This window comes from Pundamilia nyererei, unplaced genomic scaffold, assembly GCF_000239375.1.
Source record: "Pundamilia nyererei isolate P.nyererei 1_Seehausen unplaced genomic scaffold, PunNye1.0 scaffold00095, whole genome shotgun sequence".
NCBI lineage: Eukaryota > Metazoa > Chordata > Actinopteri > Cichliformes > Cichlidae > Pundamilia > Pundamilia nyererei.
Genome location: NW_005187496.1, coordinates 1,931,133 through 1,953,143, shown reverse-complemented (window position 1 = coordinate 1,953,143; position 22,011 = coordinate 1,931,133). Strand labels below are relative to the sequence as shown.

Below are 22,011 nucleotides of genomic sequence, written 5' to 3'. Positions count from 1 at the left end.
CTCATATGCTCGTCAAACTTGTCAGCTGTTCAGTTTAGTTAGAGCAGAGGTGTGAAACATAAGGTCGGAGGGCCTCCAGTTTGGAAACTTTTGGGGCTTATGAAGTATTTTTTTAATAAGTATTCCAGCGTTTTCTTAATGATAAAGACATTCATTTTCATTTTTCATAGTCATTCATGTTACAAAAAACACAGATAAGCAATTAAATGACAGAAGATTTCCTGTTTTGTCACTACTATAATTTTTTTTCTTTTCTTTTTTACAATGGGTCCACAATACTTAAAAAAGGACAATTTCTGTAAATTAACAAACAAAAATCCTTTTTTGTAATTACAGGACAGCCTCGACAATGAGCTACCAGAACATTCTCTATAATTTTACACATTTAATTGTTGTAATTTATGACCAAAGACTTGTGGCAGCATTTCTCTGTTATTCAGAAAAAACGAGATGTACTGCTGAAAATACACTTTCTAAGATACGTCAGGGTTAAGAGTGTAGTTTACATATTTACATTGATATAAAGGGGAGTTTCCCTGATCCGGTCCACAGACGGCTATATAACTTTCACATTGCTGCTTTTTATAAAAAGCATCTATAATTCCCAAACAGTTCATGCTAGATGTCTGGAAAACCTCGTGAATTAAAGCTGATATTGATTGTGCCATTGTTCAAAAATGTAATTCACGTGTAAAATGTAAAAAAAAAAACAAACCCCATAATAATCATATTTGGATTCATTATATGAAAATCTGTAAGAAACACTTGAGCAGTGTTATGAGCTGCAGGTTTAACATAAAACATGTTCACCAGGTTTATGAGTTTAAATTTTTTTTATTCACATCAATCAGATCTTAAATGAAACATCTTGCAGATGTAACTGCCCATTTCTAAACCCCCAGCCCCCCCTGGCAGAGTTACATAACGACACGCTGTGGCATTTAATTTTCAAAGAGGAGATTTATTTTGGACACTGCATTCCTCACTACACCGTCGGGACAGAGGTCACCTGTGATCCAACATTCTTAAAAACATTGGGAAAATCGGATTAAACTCACGTTAATGAAAACAGTCACCACAGAAGGGCAGTTAACTCAACCGTTATGTCATTGTGGATTCTGGTCAAGAACATTTAGTTGGAACATAACTCGTCACACTTAGTGCACAACATTGAGACACACTTATAAAAACCTCTACAACAAATACACTATTTCAAACCTACACATGAAGCCGTTTGGGGGGTGGGGGTCAAAGCAAAGTCTGAATGTGCTGCAGGGGACGAACGGTCAGTGTTTTTCATAAGGCAGCTAAGCATTTCTTTACTTTTTCACAACTTTTTTTGAGTGCCTGGCAGCTGGATTAAAAGCTTTATTATTTAACTTTGTCCTTCTGGGAACATAGAAAAGAAAAATTATTCCAAAACAAACAAAATGTAAAGACCGCGACAGACAAACACATATATGTAAACACGGACACGTAGTCTACATGCAGTCTCTGATATCTCTATCACCTCGCACTTCCCGCTGCATGTCGACCCTTAAAGATCTTCTCTTTAAGGGTCGACAAAACGTGAAACAGACGACGTTGAACAGTGCAAACATCGAACCAGTATGTACAAATGTACACCGATGCAGAGAAGAATAAATCAAGGACATTCCAGGTATATAACCGTTAGGCACTAAAAGGTGTTTCAGTGTAATTTGGACCACCTTTTCCTCCTTCGCGCTGATTCAAAATAGACCCTGGCCTAAATCTTGGGACTCCATCTTGGGACTTGTGCTGAGTGTAATCAAATCCCGATTGCAAAATGCTTGGAAAAGTTGAGGTTTCTGGATATTTATGCTGTACACTTTCCTTTTTTTAAGTGGGAGAAAGCTCCAAAATTATGGACAAGATAGAGAATACCTTGTTTAACTTCCATAAACTACACCGAAACAGCCATCATGGTTCCACAGAGTGTGCAGCTCTCCACGTACAGTGAAAACAATATATTCAAAACATGCATTTCCACCAAAATGGACCAGCAAATTATGAAAATATATCATTCCAAGATCTCAGTATGCTTCAGTATCCAAAATAATATCAATAATCAGACTTTTTTTTTGTTTGGTTTACTCAGACTGGAAAAGTGTTGGCTGACGCTAAACTGAACAATTCAAAATACGTACATTTTTTTTAATAATCTCAACTTTACAACAGGTAAACAGCAGAATATGTTAAATGGCATTCAGTAAGCTAATGTGGATTATGATGGGGTTTAAATTTAGAAGGAACATGCTGGTACTTGGGTCCGTTACTGTTAGCTGGACTGTTTTCCTCCTCACTGTTCCACTCAGAGAGAGGATGAGCAGACCTCAGGGGTCTGAACATGCACCGTCCCCGAATCAGTGTCATCAAGTGTTTCTGGATTCTGTGGATGTGTTTTAATACTGAAGACAGGACAGCTGATCCCAGGTCAGGCCGGGACGAGCTATATGTCCATATCCACAGGCCGAACATCGCCGGTTTTGTTCTCCTTCACCCACAGCTCTCTGTCTTTGGCGGGATCCACATTCTGCAGCAGCTGGTCGACGGGCTCAACCATCTGAAAAGATATTAACAGTAATGTGACCCCTTAAAACTTCAGTCTTCATTCAGAGTTAAACACCTAAAGGTCAGGTGCACAGGAGGTGCTGAGCGGTCAGTTGATTGGATAATCTGCCCAAAAATCCCAAAAGAGTTTGGTGACAAACTAAACCACAAACTTTAGTGACAGTTTTTATATAACAACATGTTTCATTACTTGCAAAATCAATGACTTTGACCCAAATGACTTCTTCACAATCAGCTGATTTTTGTCAGGCCCTCAAACTGCAGTGGAGGAGGTCGAAATGCAGCGTTTTTGAGCCCTCATAACTCCACAAGTAGATATCCGCATGAAATGTTCAGGACTGAAAATCAGGAAGCTCATCACCCAGTGTCACAAATATTAGCACATTTTTGAGTCTGTGTGGCCTGGATGTCATAACGCAGGTAAAAAGGAGACCTTATTTTGAGCAGCTACCTGTCCCACCTGGTGACATGAGGCTTTTAACTTTACCCAACATGCACCTTTTTAGGTTTTCTCTTGCAAATGATCAGAAAACAATTTAAACATTCAGGAGAACAGTGCTTCTTTTCCTGTTTCTCTAATTCTCTTTATAAGGAGCTCTTATTCTCAGAGACGTTAACCAGTGCAGTTTATTCAAACTGTGATCCCAAAAATGATTCTAGAAGCAAATCATGCTGTACGTAGATGAGATTTTGGACATTTGGAGCAACTCAAAAATGCAAGAACAAGTCCAAGAGGGGAATCCACCTTTTTCCAGATGGGATTCATATCCTCGGACTTCACACTCGGCTGCACAAAGCAAAGAATGTAAGCCTCAATCAAGCCAACGGAAATGCAACATGAGGCCGAGACCATGGTCGGGAGTTTTGTTCATATGTGTGATTAAAGGATGTCTGAATGAGAGGGAGACAGGGGGAAAGGTGAACATCCAAGGAGCAGAGGTAGTAAAAGCAACCTTAACTAACTTGGATCAACCATCCAAAGCAACAGAGGTGAAGAGGAGAGTGCAGGCAGGGTGAAGCAGGTGGAGGTGAGTGTTAGGGGTGAGTTGCGACAGAAGGATAGCAGCAAGAGTGAAAGCGAAGGTGGAACGGCTATGGTGTATGGATTAGAGATGATGGCACTGGCAAAAAGACAGGAGGTGGAGCTGAAGATATTAAGATCTAAACTGGGAGTGACCAGGACAAAGGATGATGAATATGGAGGATAAGAAAAAGAAGAAGAACTAATGATGTGAACCAGAGATTTTAACTCAGAATACTGTGAGTCTTCCATAAAGTCTGTGTGCTAACAGAGGCTAAACCAGATCATGAGATTACCGTGGCCTACGGCTGCAACTCCCATCTGTATTCATTAGTCGGGTTCATTGAGCTTCAGTGTTGCTGCACATTTAAAATCTTCCTCTATGCAGACGAAAACAAAAAGTGAGCAATCCAAACGTAAAAGCTGTGTGACTTGAACTGTCCTATATTTTGCTTGCAGATGATTGTATTGGTTTCATCTCTGGTGCGTCTGTCACCTCTGCGGTATTCATGTTGTCAGCTTTCACGCAGAGAGGCGCCCTCGTTCTGGAAGCTTCCTACAGCGCTGACAGAAAACGTCTCGTCACATTCAAAGGCCTTTGGCCCTAAATGAGCACAACGTCTGGGCGGGTTTCTCTGAGGATCTGAGAGAGCTCAGCCGGCGTGCTGCATCAAAGGCTGACGCGGGATCGCCCAGGGCTCGCTCTGTCACAGCACCTACGCTCGCCAGCTCAAGAAGCACGAAGCACGAAGTCGCATCACAGCAGTGAAACCACTGCTGATGGTTTACTCGGACCCGTAATGCACCGATTAGCTGATTATTCAGTCTGTTGTTCAGTAAAGGTGAGAATCACCAGACGGTCCACGATATGATGTTATCACAAAACTTCTTATTGCGATTTTTATAATATTCTGCGATATGCTCAGTATGGCAATTACATGTAATCTGTTACTGATAACACAGCAATTAACTGTGATGTTGACATAGACAGAAATCCACATTTAACTACTAAATGTGAGCTCAGCAAACTTCCTGGTCTATAGGAATGTAACCAGAATAAAACCAGCTGGTGGCAAAGACTGATTCACTGATGGTAACATGTTGGTTATCTGTCTGCATTTATACACTAAACTCAATTATTTGCAAAGCTACAACAACCTCTGAGTGTGACTGCAGTCAGTCCAAGTCAGACTGAGCCTTGTATCAGGAGACCTGTGCCTGGTGATCTAAAGATGCTGTGAGTGTGCAACACCCTCAAGCTCCGGGAAACCATTAAACTAGGACGTAGCATTGTCATGGTGTTCAGTGTTGGTTTCTCGTTGAGCTGATTTAAGTTTGCTTTGCTAACGTTATTCTAGGACGGCGGTGCATGAGATGAGCCCTCTGGTTCATACTGTTCCCATATCACCACACACACATCGCGATGCTATGCTGTATTGATTTTTCCCCACACCTCAATCATTTGGTTCAGAAAATGTACGTTGCCAGGCGGCCTCTTCACATTTTATATTTATCATACATGACAAAACAAAAAGGAACACGTCCCTTTGAGATGCTGAACTTTGGATTTTTCCCCCTATTTTTGCCACAGAAATTATTTATATATCATATTAGTACTACTTTTGATACTTACACCCTCGTTAAGGCACTGGCTTGGTGTAGGCGAGAGGTGTGGCATGGGTTACCCCAAATACTTCCATCTGACTAAGCCCGAATGTGGCCCAAAGAAAACTGCAATGTGTGACCTGTTTTAGGTGGATTAACTAGCCAATATTTTCACTCTGGCTCTAAATACAAAAAAAGTTATGATGTACAGTGATGTGAGTCTATAAGAAGCAAATCAACTCCATTCAGTATTAAAACCAACTGTTTTAAGGATAATGCGGAACTACAAATTAATAGAATGTAGCTACAAAGCAGGGATTGAAAAGATGTTTTTTCCAAAGTCTGACACTGAAGGCTCTCGCCGACAGTCTCTGCTTGGATCTGGAAAAAAGGGAACTGCAGTGTTACTGTGGAATAAATTAGGGACGCTAGCTTCTGGCTCCGAAGTGTGTGGGTACATCCATCATTTACAAGCCATCTACAATCTTAAGGGTGAGATTTCTGTTTTCATCTGTGAATATGAAATGAGTACACAACATCAGTGGCTTTGGAGACGGATTTAGAGTTCTTGTGATCAAAAAACAGCAGGAAACACAGAATTACAGTTACCAGGAAAACTGAGCGAGAAACTGAAGTGATTAAGTAAAAAATAAGGTGAGAAAAGGCTCTGCAGATTACACAAAGACTAGAAACCTGCAAAGACAGAAGCAGAAACTACTAATAAGACAAAACCATTACAAAAAAAGAACAAAAGCAGGACACAAAATGACAACAGAAGCCAAAATAATACCACAAAAAAGTGCTAAAACTGCCACAAACTCACACTCTGGTTGAACATGTCTGTCTCATGCCGTAGGGTCGTATACTGTCGTAAATGCTGCTGAATCCACTCGATCCGCTCCACCTCCAGTTTCTCCAGCTCCTACACGGAAAAGGGAAGACAAATGTCCTACTTAGTAAGACAGACAGCCGATAACCGCTGTACTACTGACATCACGCAGATTATCAGTCCTTCATTAATGAGCAGAGATCCCACCACTGAATATGTTGAAATAAAAATCCAGCTTTTGCTCTTTTCTCTGACCTCATATATAAAACTGCCGAGGTTCTTTCAACACAAGCTTAACTTTTACATTTGAATATAATATCAACAGTATTTAGGAAATATTATATCTTTCAGAGGTTATAAATATGATTTAAAACCAGATAAATAATATTTTTTAGACAAATACCTGCACACAATGCTATTAAGTGTCCACTGTTAAAAACCATAACACCTTTAGTTCATTGGTGTAAATGTTTAAAGTCTAATTACAGAACCTAATTGTACTTATTTGTGATTTTCCTGTACAGTATACATTACACAGTATAAAGTGTCACAGCTCAGACCTAGAAGAGAAGACATGCATCATATTTTGTTTCGGTCTTTTTGGCTCGTGAATCACACACAGCTGTTTACCATGCTGGTTGTCACCATTTCTTCAAACCACTTGGACTGGGTTTGGTTGTAGAGGTCCACACAGCGCATCAGGTCATCACCTGGAAAAAACACATAGCAACACGATGAGAAGAACAGCTGATGGTGTTTTATTTTGTTTCAGCTCTGAATGCATGATCGTGGATCTGCTGGTTAACACGTGCTGCAAGGCCTGTAACGATCAGCAGAGGGCGCTCAGGGATCAGCATTCAGCGAGCGCAGCGCCATCACAGATGAATCCCAGCTTCTCGTCGACCTGTACTATAAATGTTTAGCACCTTTCAAGACGATAGAAGCGTTTAATGAACGGTTTACAGCACACTGCACTTCAGCTATAAGCAGATGTAAGGACATTTCACGTGTCGAGAGGCAGCTTTGTTTTACTGTGAGTGGAACGTCTAATTGTGGGTGTCCACAGAAGAAATCCTAAATTTCAGGAGATATTTTGTTGCTGTATCTGTATATTCAGGCTGTGGACAGCTTTTTGCCTTTATGGTACTTGTTAAAGTTTTTTCCTTGAGCAACTTGTTCAGATTTTAGTTTATTTGCTGTCTCATTTATGTAGACCACAATGACTGTGACTAAGTTTTATGGGGCATACAACAGTATTAATCAGCATGCTTCATCCCTGCAGTAATGCGTTATATAAACAGTTACTTTAATAATAAAAATCTTCTTACAAATCATGACCGAAGGGTACTGAATGACCAAAGAAGGATATATTTTTTTCCCTTTTAAATTTGTGTTTAATAAATAATGAAACTGTAAATAACAGTATAGTATTAAATTATAATTATATGGACATTCAACATAATCTAATAAAAGATGAATTGACCCAGAAGGAATCACGGCTAAGTGATGAGCCTGGATGTCAAACGGTAGGTAAAAGCAACTCCTTTTATATGATATAATTCGAGCAGCCATCTCTCCATGTGATACGATCCCTTTACAGTTTAACCAAAATGTAGTTTTCTGCTGTGACGTATCAGGAACAAATATTCAGGTATTCAGATATTCATGGCTGTTTCTGTTCCTCTACGCAGCCGACATTAAACTGATGGTTGTGGTTTTTTAACAGAGCTTAAATTTGTTTTTCATCCCTGAAATCTTCTGTAGATATGTGCTGGAACAAAGGGCCATACTTCAACCTGCCCTCGACCTTGAGGTCCTGTAACTGTGAAATATTCACAGGATGAAGGTAAAGTTTTACATAACTTTTTCATTTCCTCCCCTCACATGATTCAAGTAAAGAATTGAAAGAAACAGAACATTTTATTTGTTTTATATTATAGAAATACTGTATTTTTATAGTAAATTGATAAAACTGCTTTGATGTTGCTATGTTTGTGTTTTGTTTGTGTTATATTGTATTTCATCAGCACTGTGGTTTTTATTAGTTCAAGCTCAGTTCTTAGACAGTTGCCTTTATATGAGGCTGTAAACAGGATTTCCAATACACGCTAAACGTCGACAGTTAAAACAGATGCACGTAGCTTCTGGCTCTGAAAAATGAAGACGACACACAAGTGCCTCTAACCTGTATTCTATTTAATAGCCACCAGGGGGTGAAACCTGTGAAAACAAAAGGATTTCTGGTCCTCTTGAAGTGTACAGGACCTCTCTAAACACTTTCCTGATGATATTATGGGCTCAGTCACTCGTTTCATTGGGTAAAGACTTGTGACTGAAAAGTCATTAGCCATTGAGCATGCAGTCTGTCCCTCGCTCATCACACTGAGTTTGAAAAATGCTCTTCTAAGGCTTCAAAACGACATCACTGTAGCTACTGTCTATGATCCTAAACATCCTTTTGATGTAGTCTCTCCTTCCAGTTTCTTTACTGCCGACCAAAGACGGCAGGAAGTTTAAGCTCTTTGCATCCTTACACTGAGCTAGGAAAAGAGGAAAACCATAGATGCTTTTTAAAATTCCTTCAGTGCAGGTAAAATGGGTAAAACACCTCCCTGTGTTTAGCAGCGAGTAGTATTTGGCCCAACTTTAAGGTAGCAGCAGCACAAAGCCGACATCAATCACCTGAGCCTCGTGGAAGTTATTGATTAGTGTTGTGAACCGTGACTAATCTACTGAGGGGCGGACAGAAAGATTAGTTCCTGCAGAGCGTTTCCTCTCCAGAGGAGAAATATGGAGGGAAACTATTACAACAGGATCTTTTCTCATCAGGATGCCAAACATAGAGTTTCTTCTCTTTGGCGAGAAAACCCCCCACATCATAATAACAATGCATCCACACAGTCTGCAGAATATTGAACATATGGCTGATATTTTAGTTTAAGCCTTCCACGTTGCAGATGGATATGGAGGATGAAAAATGCATAAAAAATATCACAAATCAATATTTATTTATTAATGTACAGTATTCATTTACAGTAACAGTTTTATTTCTGCACATATTTAACTTTTAATTTGAATTTCTACATTTAATTCTGTACTTCTTTATGTATTTATTAATGTAAAATAACCAATTTATTTTTTAAGTAATGTATTTATTTTACTTAAGCGATAGAACCCTCACTGTAAAGTTGACCAACTAGAAGCTTAGAAAGTTATTATGCAAACAATAACATGACAATGACGTCTAAAAAGGATATAAAGGCACACACTGTTGTGATGTTAGAGGACCAAATATTCGACTTCCTGTCCACACGCGAGTGCAGAACTTGAGTTTTTGAAAACTTTAGTCTTCAGTGACATAAACAGATGTTTACATGTGTGAGCGAAATGTCAAAAGGCATAAAAAAAGGTAAGTTTTCTAAAATACTCAAGTAGGTTTGGGCAGGGTCATCCTGATGTGCTCAGCAAGCAGCTGCTAAGTACAGCTGATAATGATAATAACAGCCAGTGATTCTGCAGTAATACTGACACTACATGTTGTAGAGTAATCAGTTTTATGCAACAGTAACTACACAAACGCGTGAGTGTGCAAACTTTAGACTGCTACTGTAAGTTTGACTTCCCTGTGCAGTACAAAGCTGCAGCCAGGTGAGCTTAGCTTAGCATAAACGGTAGAAAAAGTGGTACGGTAACAATAAGGCTGGTTTCCATCTTCTCCTTTCTTTAAACAAAAACAGGTTTACTGTCCAAAACGTCAAACTGCTCCTTTACCCCAGGAACAAGGGGAACTAAAACCACTTACAAACCTCTTTTATCGTTTCCAGCTGCTCACAGATGTGCTTTAAAACTTCATTATCCTGTTCTTTTATCCAGCTGTTTCAGATTCCTGTAAACTTTCCCCCCCTCACATAAAATTCCCTGAATTTTCCATTTATTATTTGACGACTGTACTTTTGTGAGACTTTGACCTCTGACCTGCTTGTGTGGATTTCCGCCGGGCCTTCTTTATGTCCTCCTCCGTCTTATTGCTGAGTTTAATTTCCAGCTGCTGGGTCTTCACCTCCAGATCCTTCTGCCTGTCTGCCAGGGCTTTACGTGCCTGCGGCGCGCACAGAAACAATGAGTCATTCGTGGTAATCCTCAGATTTACTGCACCTACATCTATTACTACAGTCATTACAGCCTTTTCATGCTGGCTTCTGACTTCCGTGCTGCGATCCTGGTCTCATCCTTTAATCTTCTTCTAATCCATACCATTGAGTCTTTCCTCTTATTCTGTACATAGGCAACTCTCCAAGGTTGTGCTGTGATTGTGTTTGAAATGTAAACACAGAATAATATAATAAAGGCGATGTGAGCCAAAACAGCCCATTTTAAACCTGAGACATTGAGCAGCAGATATTTCTTTTCAGTTTTATCAGTTAAGACAGAAAAACCAAAAAAATAAAGCATAATGCAGATATTAAAAAGTGGTATAGTATAGTACACAGTAAATCTGAAGACTGTTTAAGAGCTTAAGGTAAAAATCTAAAAGAAACTGAAAATAGAAACGTATGTAAAAAGTTGAATATAATTCATTAAAGTGTCTACAGGACAAGAACTTAATAAGTCCATCCATCGCAGTCCAGATCACGAGGACGGCTGTCTAAGTAGTAATGCCCAGACCTCCATCTCCACAGATCCTCTAGCTCTTCTGGGGGATACCAAAGTGTTCCCAGGCCAGCCAAGAAATCTCTGGGTCTGCCCCAGGGCCTCCTCCTGATAGGACAAGTCTGGAACATCTCACCCAGGAGGCGCCCAGGAGGCATCCTAATAATCGCTCCTTTCAATGTGGAGGAAGAGTAGCGGCTCTACTCTGAGGCTGTCCTGAATGACTGCACTTTCACGCTCTCTCTTCACCACGATGGACCAGTGCAACGTCTGCATCACTGCAAATACAGCGGGTAATGAAAATTACCCTTTTCATACCAAAAACCACGGCCTCAGACTGAGATGCAATTCTCTTTCCAGCTGCTTCACACTGGTCTGCAAACAGCCTAATGTGAGCAGGTGGTCAACGCTCGACGATCTGCAAAAGCAGCGACGAGATCCCGAGGCCCACAAAAATACTGAACAGCATCTGGACAGCCATGGTCGCAGAGTCCAACACCCAATGAGATGAATCTGACTTACAGCTGGCAATAAAAAGGGCCAAGCAATTATAGCAGTTGCACAGGAGGACTTCAATACCCTATACTTCTAAAATCCAGATGCTCTGAGTACACAAAACACATGTAGACTGGTTAGACAAACTCCCACACATCCTCGCATAGCATTGAGAGTTTAAAGAGCTGGTCCAGTGTTTCAGGACGACTGGCACATCGTTCTCCTTGAATCCAAAGTGTGACTAATGGGTCCTCTCCAGCATCCCGGCATAAGCCTTCATGACTTCCACACAGTATCGCTGAGGTGTCGACCACAACAGCCCCACATCATCCAGAGCTTTCAGAAACTCAGGGCATCAGAGTGAACTTCATCCACCCTGCCACTGCCACCAGACTCTGCCTCCACCATAGAAGGAGTGTCATTGGGACTAAAGAGAAGCATTCCTTCCAAGACCTGACTATGTCCTAAGCTAAGGTCAGCTGAACGCCTTCCCCAACGTACACAGTGTGGACAGGAAGCTGCTTAACCCTCCTGAGTCGCCTCATGGACCAACCGACACAGCGTTATCTTATTTTGCTGAATAACTACGATGCAGCAAAATAAAAACAGAATAAAAATGGCTTTCTACAAGTAGGAAATGATTTCCACCTATGTTATGTGTGGCACTAATAAGACCAATAATCTTAATGGAAACAGCAAAAGGCTCCCTAGATCTCTAGTAGAAATGACGGTGCATGAACAACTGCCAACAAAGCGAGGTTGTTGGCTCTGCTTCTAGCTCTTCTGGCAGTGAAAACACAGTGTTCACATATTGCTGCCACCCACCACAACATGCCACAAAAATAAAAGTGAAAAGCAGAAAAAAAATGATCTGTGCAAGACAGAATCCGCATCCATTCATGAGCTGATACAGCAGGTGGGAAGCAGCAACAAAACACCGACTGCCATGAAGGGCCGAGCGTAGGAGGTACCGGAGCTGCTATCATTATGTCATCACTCTGATCCAAACAAACACTCGTCTGCGTGAAGCTTTACTGCATGTTTTGTGTGCATGTCAGCGACGGCATCACCACGCACCTTCTCCACGCTGGCGTAGCGGCTGGCCAGCTGCTTCCTGAGGTCGGCGATGTGATGGTCGTACTTCTTCAGGTCCTTCTTGAAGTTGTCGCCCCTGAAGGTCAGCAAGGGCTTCTCTACCTCCGTGTGGAGCTGTGAAAACAAAGCAGTCAGATATCAGTAATGTGCAGCGTGTTTTAAGAGCTTTCTGGTGTTCCTAATGCTTTGCTCTCTCATTTTCAGTAAAATGCAGTCAAATACAAAACCACCCACCCATGCACAAAATCAGAAATAAATCTAAAGAATGACTTTAAGCTTTACTCAGCTATTCAGCAATTATGGCAGAGCTGCTTTAGGTGCCCCTCCCTGAGCCCGGTTCTGCTTCCCTTTGTCACCAAGTGCTTGCTCAAAGAGGGTCATTTGATTGCTGGGTTTTCTCTCTATTATTACAGAGTCTTTACCTTACAGTCCTTGAGGAACTGCTGAATTTAACTGAATTAAATTGAAGTTAAATTAAAGCTTGAGTTCACGTTTAAACTGAGCTTAAAGTAGAAAAAAGTGGATATACACGAACTAGAATCTTCAATCTACCAACAGCACTCATAGGTGTGGTTAATTTTACCTGTGATGTAAATCTGAATACAATGAATTATTCCAAAGAGTGGTCCTTGGCTTTACTTCATCTATATGAGTAAGCTCCACTCCTGATCCTCACAGGTTGGCAGGTGGTGACACCCCTAACCTATGGGCACGAGTTGTAAGTGACCGAAAGAATAAAACCGTGGATACAAACAGCAGAAACTAGTTTCCATTGGGTGGCTAGGCTCTGTGTTGAGAAGAGCTAGCTGAGGTCCTCTGGGCATCTGATCACGATGCCTCCTTCGTATCTTTCTTTTGAGGTTTTTGGTCAAAGCGAGCTGAAAGGAGAATCTCTGGTTCAGCCACAACTAGCTGGAGAGACTTTATATATCATCTGGATCACATGGTGCAAAAGCATCTGGAATACACTGCTTAGCCTGCTGCCACTATAACCCAACTTTGGACAAGTGGAAGAAAATAGATGGATTTTATCAGTCTAGAAGAAAGCATTTAGTCTCCAAGAGCGGCTCTAGCGGTGTAAAGCTAACCCGATGTTTACGATTGTTACCATGTCTTTTATACTGTGTTTTTTTCTGACGAACACCTGCCCTTTTACTGCATCAGCCACTGGTAGTCTGTAGCTTTAGGTAATTTTCAGTGTTTACTGGTAGCGGCTAACTCCCTGGTGCCTGGCAGCAGTTATGTGGTTGTATCAGAGACCTCACGCACCATTCAAATGTTTCTGGGATTTACATGTTTGTGGATTTTGATTGTTTTTTGCTTAATTTTGACAGGGGGATGTAGCATGGAGCGTTTCAGCCCACAGTTTGGTTAGTAATGTCTACCTGGATCAAAACTTACTCCCATTTATGTTTATTGGATCCATATCTTAAAGTGTGAACAGCACAATTTGCAGTTTTTAGGCACCTTAAAACCAATACATACATTGGCAGTGCATTTAACTTGGATCTTTATTAAACTGTGGAAAAGTGCAGCTAAATGGGTGTCAACTGTCTCTGTCTCTCAGCAAAGGTTTGTCCAATATTACGATTTGTTTTTTTAAATGACATTTCAATGGACTGCGAGGTGCCTTTCAGCACTGATGGCTCTGCATGCTGAATACTAATCTGGTGCAAATGGCAAAGCTTGAAGCTACTGATGAACTGTAGCTTATTTAAAACTCGGAGAGCAAAACAAGTTGCGGCTTCTGCAGGCTTGATAAGACTCCTCATTCCTCCGCCTTGTTATACTTTACCTCCACCCATGATAACAAAGCATGGAGCCCTGCTGGAGCTGGGAAAGGCCTGCATAGCCTTCGGAGTGGGGCTTGTCAGAATACGTAGCTAATTAATTAGACAACAGAGAGCTACGAAAAGCTCAGAGGCTGCCTTTGCTTTATTTAAGGCTGCCTCTGAAGCCACTATGCTGTTTCTGCATCACCGGTAATCGGACTCACAGACGGGTCATTTTCTGTGGTCAACACAGGCGAGGCTGAAGTAAACAAAACCCGTCACCTCAGGATGTGGTTGGATCAAGTATCCGTTTCCACAGCTGACTGAAAACATTCAACACTTGACCTGAAGGTGCACAAAACTGAAAATTTAAGGCAGAAGAAAAAACCTTCATGATTCTGTCTACAGGATAGAATAATAATGCTAAAGTAGAGCTGATCAGCTAATTGAATCCTGGTGTTTAATCTGTATATGAGTAGATTTTACCTTGTTGGAGAACTTGAGGTGAACTTCAGCCTCATCATGGAGACTCTTCTTAAGGTGAGTCCACGCTTCTCCGAGAGTCCTGAGAGAACATCGACGTGAAATAAGTTAAACTCACAGATCAAAAGCATTGAACGGTTGGGTCAAAGTGTACAAACGAAGCAGATACAAGATGCAGAATTATTACCTTAACAGCATAAAAAGCAAAAGCAGATTCTGTGCAGCAAAACAAATAATCCATACGTACAGAACCCGAGCAAAGTTTCAAATAATGGTCTCAGCTTATATATAACGAAACAAAGAAAGTCCTCAAAGGACTCTGTGCAGACCTCAACAAACAAAACAAAAAATAAATTTGCTCATTTAAGTTTAGCTTTTATTCTTTTCATTACTAGTTTCTTCTTTTCAGTGTTAGCGACAGCTGTAAAAGGCTGATGGAGTATTGTCGTCACCCGCTGGGCAGAGGGAGTGGAAACCCAAGTTTGAGAACAAAGTCGCTTAGGATGTCAAATTGATACCACAGGTGGACTGGCAGCTGCCAGTATTTTTTATAAATGATACCAAAGGATCATATTTGTCAAGGCCATGGATCAAAATGTCATGTAGTGTGCTGTGAGCGGCAGGAGGAAGGATCCAAATGCAGGACTCATAAAGGGCAAAAATTAAACTTAAAGCAGTAGCTTTATTTGCTGGGAAAACTCAAACATGAATATAAGGAAACTAAAACCAGAAACACGAAGCACTAACTAGAAATCTAGGGAAACTAGAAAACAGAACTGAACAGCTAACTAGAAAGCTACCACAAACACAGAGGAGAAAACACAGCGTGGAGAGGATACGATGCGACGCCTGACAAAGAGAAACACAGGACTTAAACACACCAGCAGGACAACGAGAGGATGGGGAACAGGTGGTAACACAGCTGGGACAAATCAGACCTAATGAGATAAAGGAAGCAAAGCAGAATACATGGATAAAGGACACAGACTGTCAAAGTAAAACAGGAAGTATAACACAGAGGAACATGGAGGAACACGCAGACGAGCGTCACAAGACGAGGAACATGAAAAAGACAAAATAACAGAAACCAAAATCCTAGGACTAAAAATATAACACAAGCAGAACCAAAACTCATGAATCACAATAATCAAAGAATATAACTAAAACCCACACAAAGACACTGCGTCACAGACCCAGTACTGTGCCACAAAAAGCTCAGAACATCAATACAAACATGTGACTGACAGTTTGCAAACATCCAAAGCTTCTTCAGCCTGGTTGTGTTGGAAAATTTCACCAAACTGACAAAAGGTAGAACACGCTTTTCTTTTTTTGAGTTACTTTCATAAGAATGCAGGATTGTTTCTGGTTCTGAACTCTCCTTTTAGTGGCAGCAGTTTGATCCCTGGCTCCTCCAGCCTGTACGTCCAAGTACCCTTGGGCGGGATACTGAACCCTGAGTTGATCCTGAAGCATCTTTTGGACTCTGTGTTAGATTAAAAGTGCTTAGGCATAAAAAAGTGAATGTGTGTGTTTGAATGGGTGAATGTAGCAAGAAAGCACTGAGAAAGCTCAAATTGAGCAGAAAAACATTTTAAAAGTACCAGCCCGTTCCTTTTTTTTGTCTTAGCTTTATACTGTCACTGAGAACAGACGTCAGCAGCCAATGAGAAGAAATTTGGTTTAAATATAGAGCGGCCACAAAAGTAGAGGAGGTCAAATGAATTATTGTGTTCAAGTAGCTACACCAAGCCCCAGTTTAAGATAAACATGGATTATTTTAAACTATGAGTCATGCAAAGCTACTCTAGTCCCAGAATGAAAACATGAAGCTGGAAATGTGCAGAATTTGTTACCATGTCTTTTAAGATGATCTCGAGATTGTACAAACAAAAATAATTATTGATATTCTATGTATATTTTTGACCTGATGCTTTGTATGTTTGAATGTGGGGGAAATAAATAACGATCTGAGTGTTTTTGAAGAATTGGTTTGCCCTCCTGCTGCCCTGTGAACATCCTACGACCAAACTGATCAATACAAGCAAAGGTCAGTCCAGAGCAACGCAGTACATACTGATCAATCATGACATCAAAGCAGAGAAGCAGTGTGGGGAATGTTTATGGACTTACCTGATAATGCGACATAGTCTGCATAGGCTTTAATGATTACTGGTAGTAGAATACTTATTGAATGAGTACTTCAGTCTGTTAGCACTAATTAGCAGGTATCAGTTTCTGTGTTATGGCTGCACCTTTAGCATTAGCTCGTAACTTAGCACTCTGTCTGAATATGGTCACTTCTGGCTACAAAACCCCAACATGAAGGCGGTCAAAACGCTAAAGTTGATGCTTCACGATAACACAAACCAGTGGGTGACAACAGGTTTCATATAGAGCACTTGTAGCTCAGTCACAACAGAATAAAAAAAATGGACAGCAACCTCCACGCCACTGTCATCTCAACAAGAATAAATTAAGTTGTTGAATTTCATACAGATCCTACATGATTTAATTACGCTGACCACAGAAACATGAAGTTATTTTGTTCACATTACAAGTTTGAATTTTGTAAATGTAATAACCACCCAATTTCATTTTTTTGAGCGTACCTAACGTGCCTGGTTGTAGTTATAGCAACGCGTCTGGTTGTCGTCATAGCAACGTCATTAATATGCAACACGAACGCTTTAAAAAAAGGTGGACGTCGAGGCAAGAATATACCCGCTGCTCGGTCTGTGGCTTGAGAGATGCTCTCATGACTCATCAAGTGATGCTACTGACCAGCCAATCGGTGGCATGCAGTCTGATGACGTCACATTTTAGTCAAGCCGAGTAGGTACTAATGGAAAAGGGCCTTATGTGCATCACAAATCTCAGAGTTCCCACCTCCCACATCTAATCTTGTCACTAGTTAGTAAATATGGCCCCATGTCATCAATGCTGTGTTTTTCAATCATTTCAAATAATATTATAAATATTTATAATTATAATATTATAAATATCATAATATTTTAAAATGGTCACCTAAACTTTTTTACTGGACTTTTTTTTTATATATCTCATTGAATTCTTTGATATTTGATCTTCAGGTTGCATCTAATTTAATGTAATACAGTTTTTATGAGTGTCGGGAAAGCAGTTAAAGTCCACCGTTGCCAAGCCTTTCCCTTTCTACCAACTGCTTCTGGGATCGACTCATAGGCCGTCGTGTTATTTTGCCGACAGACAAACACGATGACAGGGGTCATCTCTGAAAGCAGCATCAAACACAAACAGGATGAATCTATTTTAAAATCGTCCTATCTTTAGAAGCGGTTCTGGTGATTATTGAAACTGTCTCCTGTTTCAAGAGGAAGCTTTTTGAGCTGCACTCACTGATTCATCTCACAGCTTCTGTTTACTGCACTCACCCTTCCTCCTGCGCTGCCAGGGGGCTGAGAGACAGCTTGGAGAGGTTCTTGGCATATTCCTCCTCAATCTTTATCCTGAAACACAAACAACAAGATGAGGAACTGTCAGCTGCCTGGCTCAAGGGAGGACAGACAGAAACAGCTTCAGTGGTTGGAAGAAAATACTTTAACACAAATACTTTTCTGACAGGAATCTTAAAAAAATCCAACACCGGGCATAGCTCTGACCCTTGTGCATCGGCAGCCCAGCCGAGCCCCTGCTTTGCTTTACAGCAGTTCATTTTCAGAGCGGCTCTTCACGCCTTCATTGTGAGATTTACTAATTTTCGCCCCGGGCTGCGTTCAGCCCCGGTAGCCGTGTTTGTGCCCTCTGTGACATTCACTACCTCACATTTACCGGCCACACCTGAGTAAATCTGTCACCCAAAGAAGGTCACCAGGCCCATTCCTTGACTTAATGCCTTGACTTAATTCTCACAGGCACCGAGCAACCCAGAGAAATGGGAAAAGGTCAGCTCCGAGTGGAAATCTTCCCAAAGGAACTGGGAATCTTGAGTCAATTCTAAGTATATTCACAGGAGATTCCTCATTCACTTCCCACGACGTGAATGGAGCTTTTGTTGGATAAGGTGGAGCTAATTCTATAGGGAGGCGTGAGATCGGATGTAAAAGTTATTTGTGGTGTTTTTGACATCCTGGTTCTGATTCAGTAGGAGGATTTTTCCCGCATACGAGAAGATTTGGCACACCCTCGCGTACTCAACCATAAAAGGCATTTTGTTTGTCAAATACCCAGAAATAACAGGAAATAGCTCAGACTTCTCTTAAGGAAGGTAACACTGACTCTTTGTCTTAATGAAGATGTGGATCTGTCGTGCTAATGTGTAACGGTGACCTCCCAAAGGCTCATTTTGAGCCCAGAAATATCCTGCTGAGATCTACAGCTCTCTAATAACAGAGTGAAACCACACAGGGGAATGTCTGGGATCATTTAACCTGCAACTTTACTGTGTGTGGATTTAATGTGCTGCACATAATAAAATCATTTTAGGTATGCTTTCGTCGAAAAGCTTTCATACACATCAACCAGGCTAAGAGGCTTTCCATTTCTTACAGGGAGCGAAAAAAATAAATGCTTTATTACAGAGTTTTACTTTAGTTTCAGTTTTTAAGGTTTAGTTTACTTTAGTTTCACTTCATTTTTTGTTCAGTTTCACTTTTAAGGAGGTTTAGTTTCAGTTTATTTTACTTGAGTTTCACTTTTTAAGAGGCGTAGTTCAGTTTGGTTTAGTTTCAGTTTATTTTTTGTTCAGTTTCACTTTTTAAGAGGTTTAGTTTAGTTTTACTTCTAGCTTTTAAAAAATATTAAGTAGCTGATACGCTCATGCGATACCTCTTTGAACTACAAGTTCAAACAGAGACTCATTATAGTGTCAAACTTGGTTTAGTTAACTCTTAGTTACTTTATTAACTTGACTTACTTAGCTACTTAGCTGAACACAACAACATTACACGACAGGTGTGTTGAAATATGAAATGATTGACTGAATAGGAGTGTGAATACGCTTGTTCCACAGTGTTTGTTCTTGGTTTAAACCTGGACCTGTAACAGCAGTGTGTAATAACCCTGAGCCACACCATGTGAAGATTTTAAAGTAATTAATAAGATCCTACATTTGTTTCTGTAGCGAGTGTGAAGCTGGTTAAATTCTGCGAGGACTGGAGTGATGTGTTGCCTACATCCAGCATTTGTCAGGAGTCTTTCTGCCACGTTTTATACTAACTCTAGATGCGATAACGCTGCATCATTCAGACAAGTGCAAAACTCTTATTGGGAAGAAACGAGGGTGTGTATAAAGTGTCCAGTTACATTACTGGAAAGCACTGTTCTGTCCTCGGGTGTATTTCTAATCTGTACACAGCAAAACTGAAGAAGACTCCATGCTTTGAGCAGGTTGAAACTGAAATGTTGATCAAACACAAAGAACTCAGTGTTAGAGATCTGAACTTTCTCAGCGATGCTGATTTTTACTGAGTAATAACCTGTAATCAGCACCTACAGCATGCATTCACAGGGTGGAACGACCCCTGCTTATTCAGTTTATTTCAATGTAATTTAAGTTATTCAGCACAAAATCACAACAGCAGTCGCCTTAGAGCGTTTTATATGGTAAGATAAAAACGGCAACGATTTCGACAACCCTCTTTGAAAAAGCACTTGGCGATAGCGGGAAGGACAAACTCCCTTTTAACAGGAAGAAACTGGTAGAAACAGGGTAAGGGAGGGGTGAGGGCAGGAAGACGCACTGTGGAGCAGAGCCAAAACGCACAGCGAGGGTTTATTAGGGTGATAATGACCTACTGGTAGGAAAAAGAGACCAATGAGTGTGGAATTAATAAAAACAAACGCAATGACTCAGTGGGTGGATAAGAGTGGGGTCAGATGATCAGAGTTTAGATGGATAAAAAATACTTATAAAGTCAGTGCAGACTACAAGACAATCGAGACTATGACCAGACTTTTCCATTAATAGCCTTGGTAATCCTTCCATTCACAAAATGTGGTTTTCCAGCTCCAGCTCTGGGATTATTTCTGACTCCAGAGCAGCTGTGTGTCTCAAACTCTTGTTAGTTAATTAATTTAATCTCCTGACACCAAACTGCTTATTTCCAGCGGAGCCGAGCCGTTACCTCTCGTGGATAAACTCGGCCATCTCCTTCTGCAGCTGTTTGCCCTTCAGCTGCTTCTGCAGGAGAACCTCGAAGCCCGTCACCAACGTGGTGCCCTGGGGGTCTTTCCTGTCGGTCTGAGGAAGAGGAGCGCATCATTCAGTCACAGCAACAATGAGTTCACGGACAGACCGTCCACTAACACCTCCTAGTTGTTTACATCTGAGAGCGTGTGGAGGACCGGGCGGTGTTGTGTGGATGAGCTGCCGGTGTTGAGTCACAAGCCGTGCTCATGAAAGCGTGACTCACACTTGCATGTCAAGGAGGGCATGCGTTGGTGTGCGTGCGTCAGTCACCGGTGGGTGGGTGTGTGTTACATGTGTGTGTGTTACATGTGTGTGTTCCTTTTTTTTTTCTGAGCACATGAATGTCACACGAACGGTCGGGCCGGGATGTGCGGAGCTCGGCATCATTTGTGACGGCAAAAGAGGAACAGAAGTGTCAGATTCATGTCGCACAGCAGGTCCGAGCAGCAGGTCAGCTGACAAACAAGACAAAACATCGCAACACGACATGACAGGCCGCAAACGAGGAGCCAAACAGCAGCAGAAGAGGCGGCAGGGGGACGAGGATTGGATTTCAGTCACTTAGACAGGCTGAAGGGTTTTTGTGTACAAATCTAATTAAGGATGGTAATGTTTGGAAAATTGCAGGAGCCACGGGAGAGACGTCATTTGTGTTTGCATGAAAACCGATAACAGGTTTTGTTAAATGAGAAGGAGAGTGCTGGATCGACATATTGACCGTTTTCTGTCAGCGCACATCATTTAATGTGAGCGTTTTGCTTTTATTTGCTTTTAGCGGCAAAGATTTGCTCAAATGGTCAACAAAAGGTGCTGACTGGAATAAAACAAATCCTTTGTGTAATGCTTGAAAAGGCTAGTTTATGTGCTGGGTAAGAAAAATGGAAGATCCAACGTCACATTTGCAAAGAAAACATAATCACTTTACAGGGAAGAGCTGCATGGATCCTCATGTCTGTAGTTTCATCACAAAATAGGACTTTTAGGACTTCCTGTCTTTTATTAAGCTTATCCACATTTTCAGATTTAATGATGATTAGATACCAAAATATTCTAGTTCTGGATTCAGAACATTGAACATTGATCGGTCAAGAAAAGATTCATGTTCTGTGGCTGGTTTTTCTTCATTAGTGAAAGGTTCCTTTATTTGCTTGTTCAGTCTACACTTAGGTAAAGTCAGCACCCGATGGGCAAAGAAAAACACTGTCACATGGCAGGAAGAAGACACCAAAGATGGGTCAGAGAACATCTAAGTTGATCCATCCACAACACGAGATTAGTCATTAATATCTCACTGTTTATA

The 22,011-nt window shown here is 41.0% G+C and overlaps 1 protein-coding gene across 3 annotated transcripts in view; it reads right to left on the bottom strand.

Annotated features, from left to right (window-relative positions):
* Positions 1-819: 819 nt before the first annotated feature.
* The window catches only part of gas7a (growth arrest-specific 7a), a 47,282-nt gene continuing 26,090 nt past the window's right edge, over positions 820-22,011 (bottom strand). For all 3 annotated transcript variants that reach the window (XM_005739954.1, XM_005739956.1, XM_005739955.1), the window contains 8 exons: positions 20,647-20,762; positions 17,956-18,030; positions 14,546-14,624; positions 12,270-12,401; positions 10,023-10,146; positions 6,678-6,757; positions 6,042-6,140; positions 820-2,584 (listed from right to left, as the gene is read on the bottom strand). In XM_005739954.1, coding sequence (XP_005740011.1) covers positions 2,471-2,584; positions 6,042-6,140; positions 6,678-6,757; positions 10,023-10,146; positions 12,270-12,401; positions 14,546-14,624; positions 17,956-18,030; positions 20,647-20,762 — 819 coding nt within the window. In that variant the 3' untranslated portion in view covers positions 820-2,470. The remainder of the gene's footprint in view (positions 2,585-6,041; positions 6,141-6,677; positions 6,758-10,022; positions 10,147-12,269; positions 12,402-14,545; positions 14,625-17,955; positions 18,031-20,646; positions 20,763-22,011) is intronic.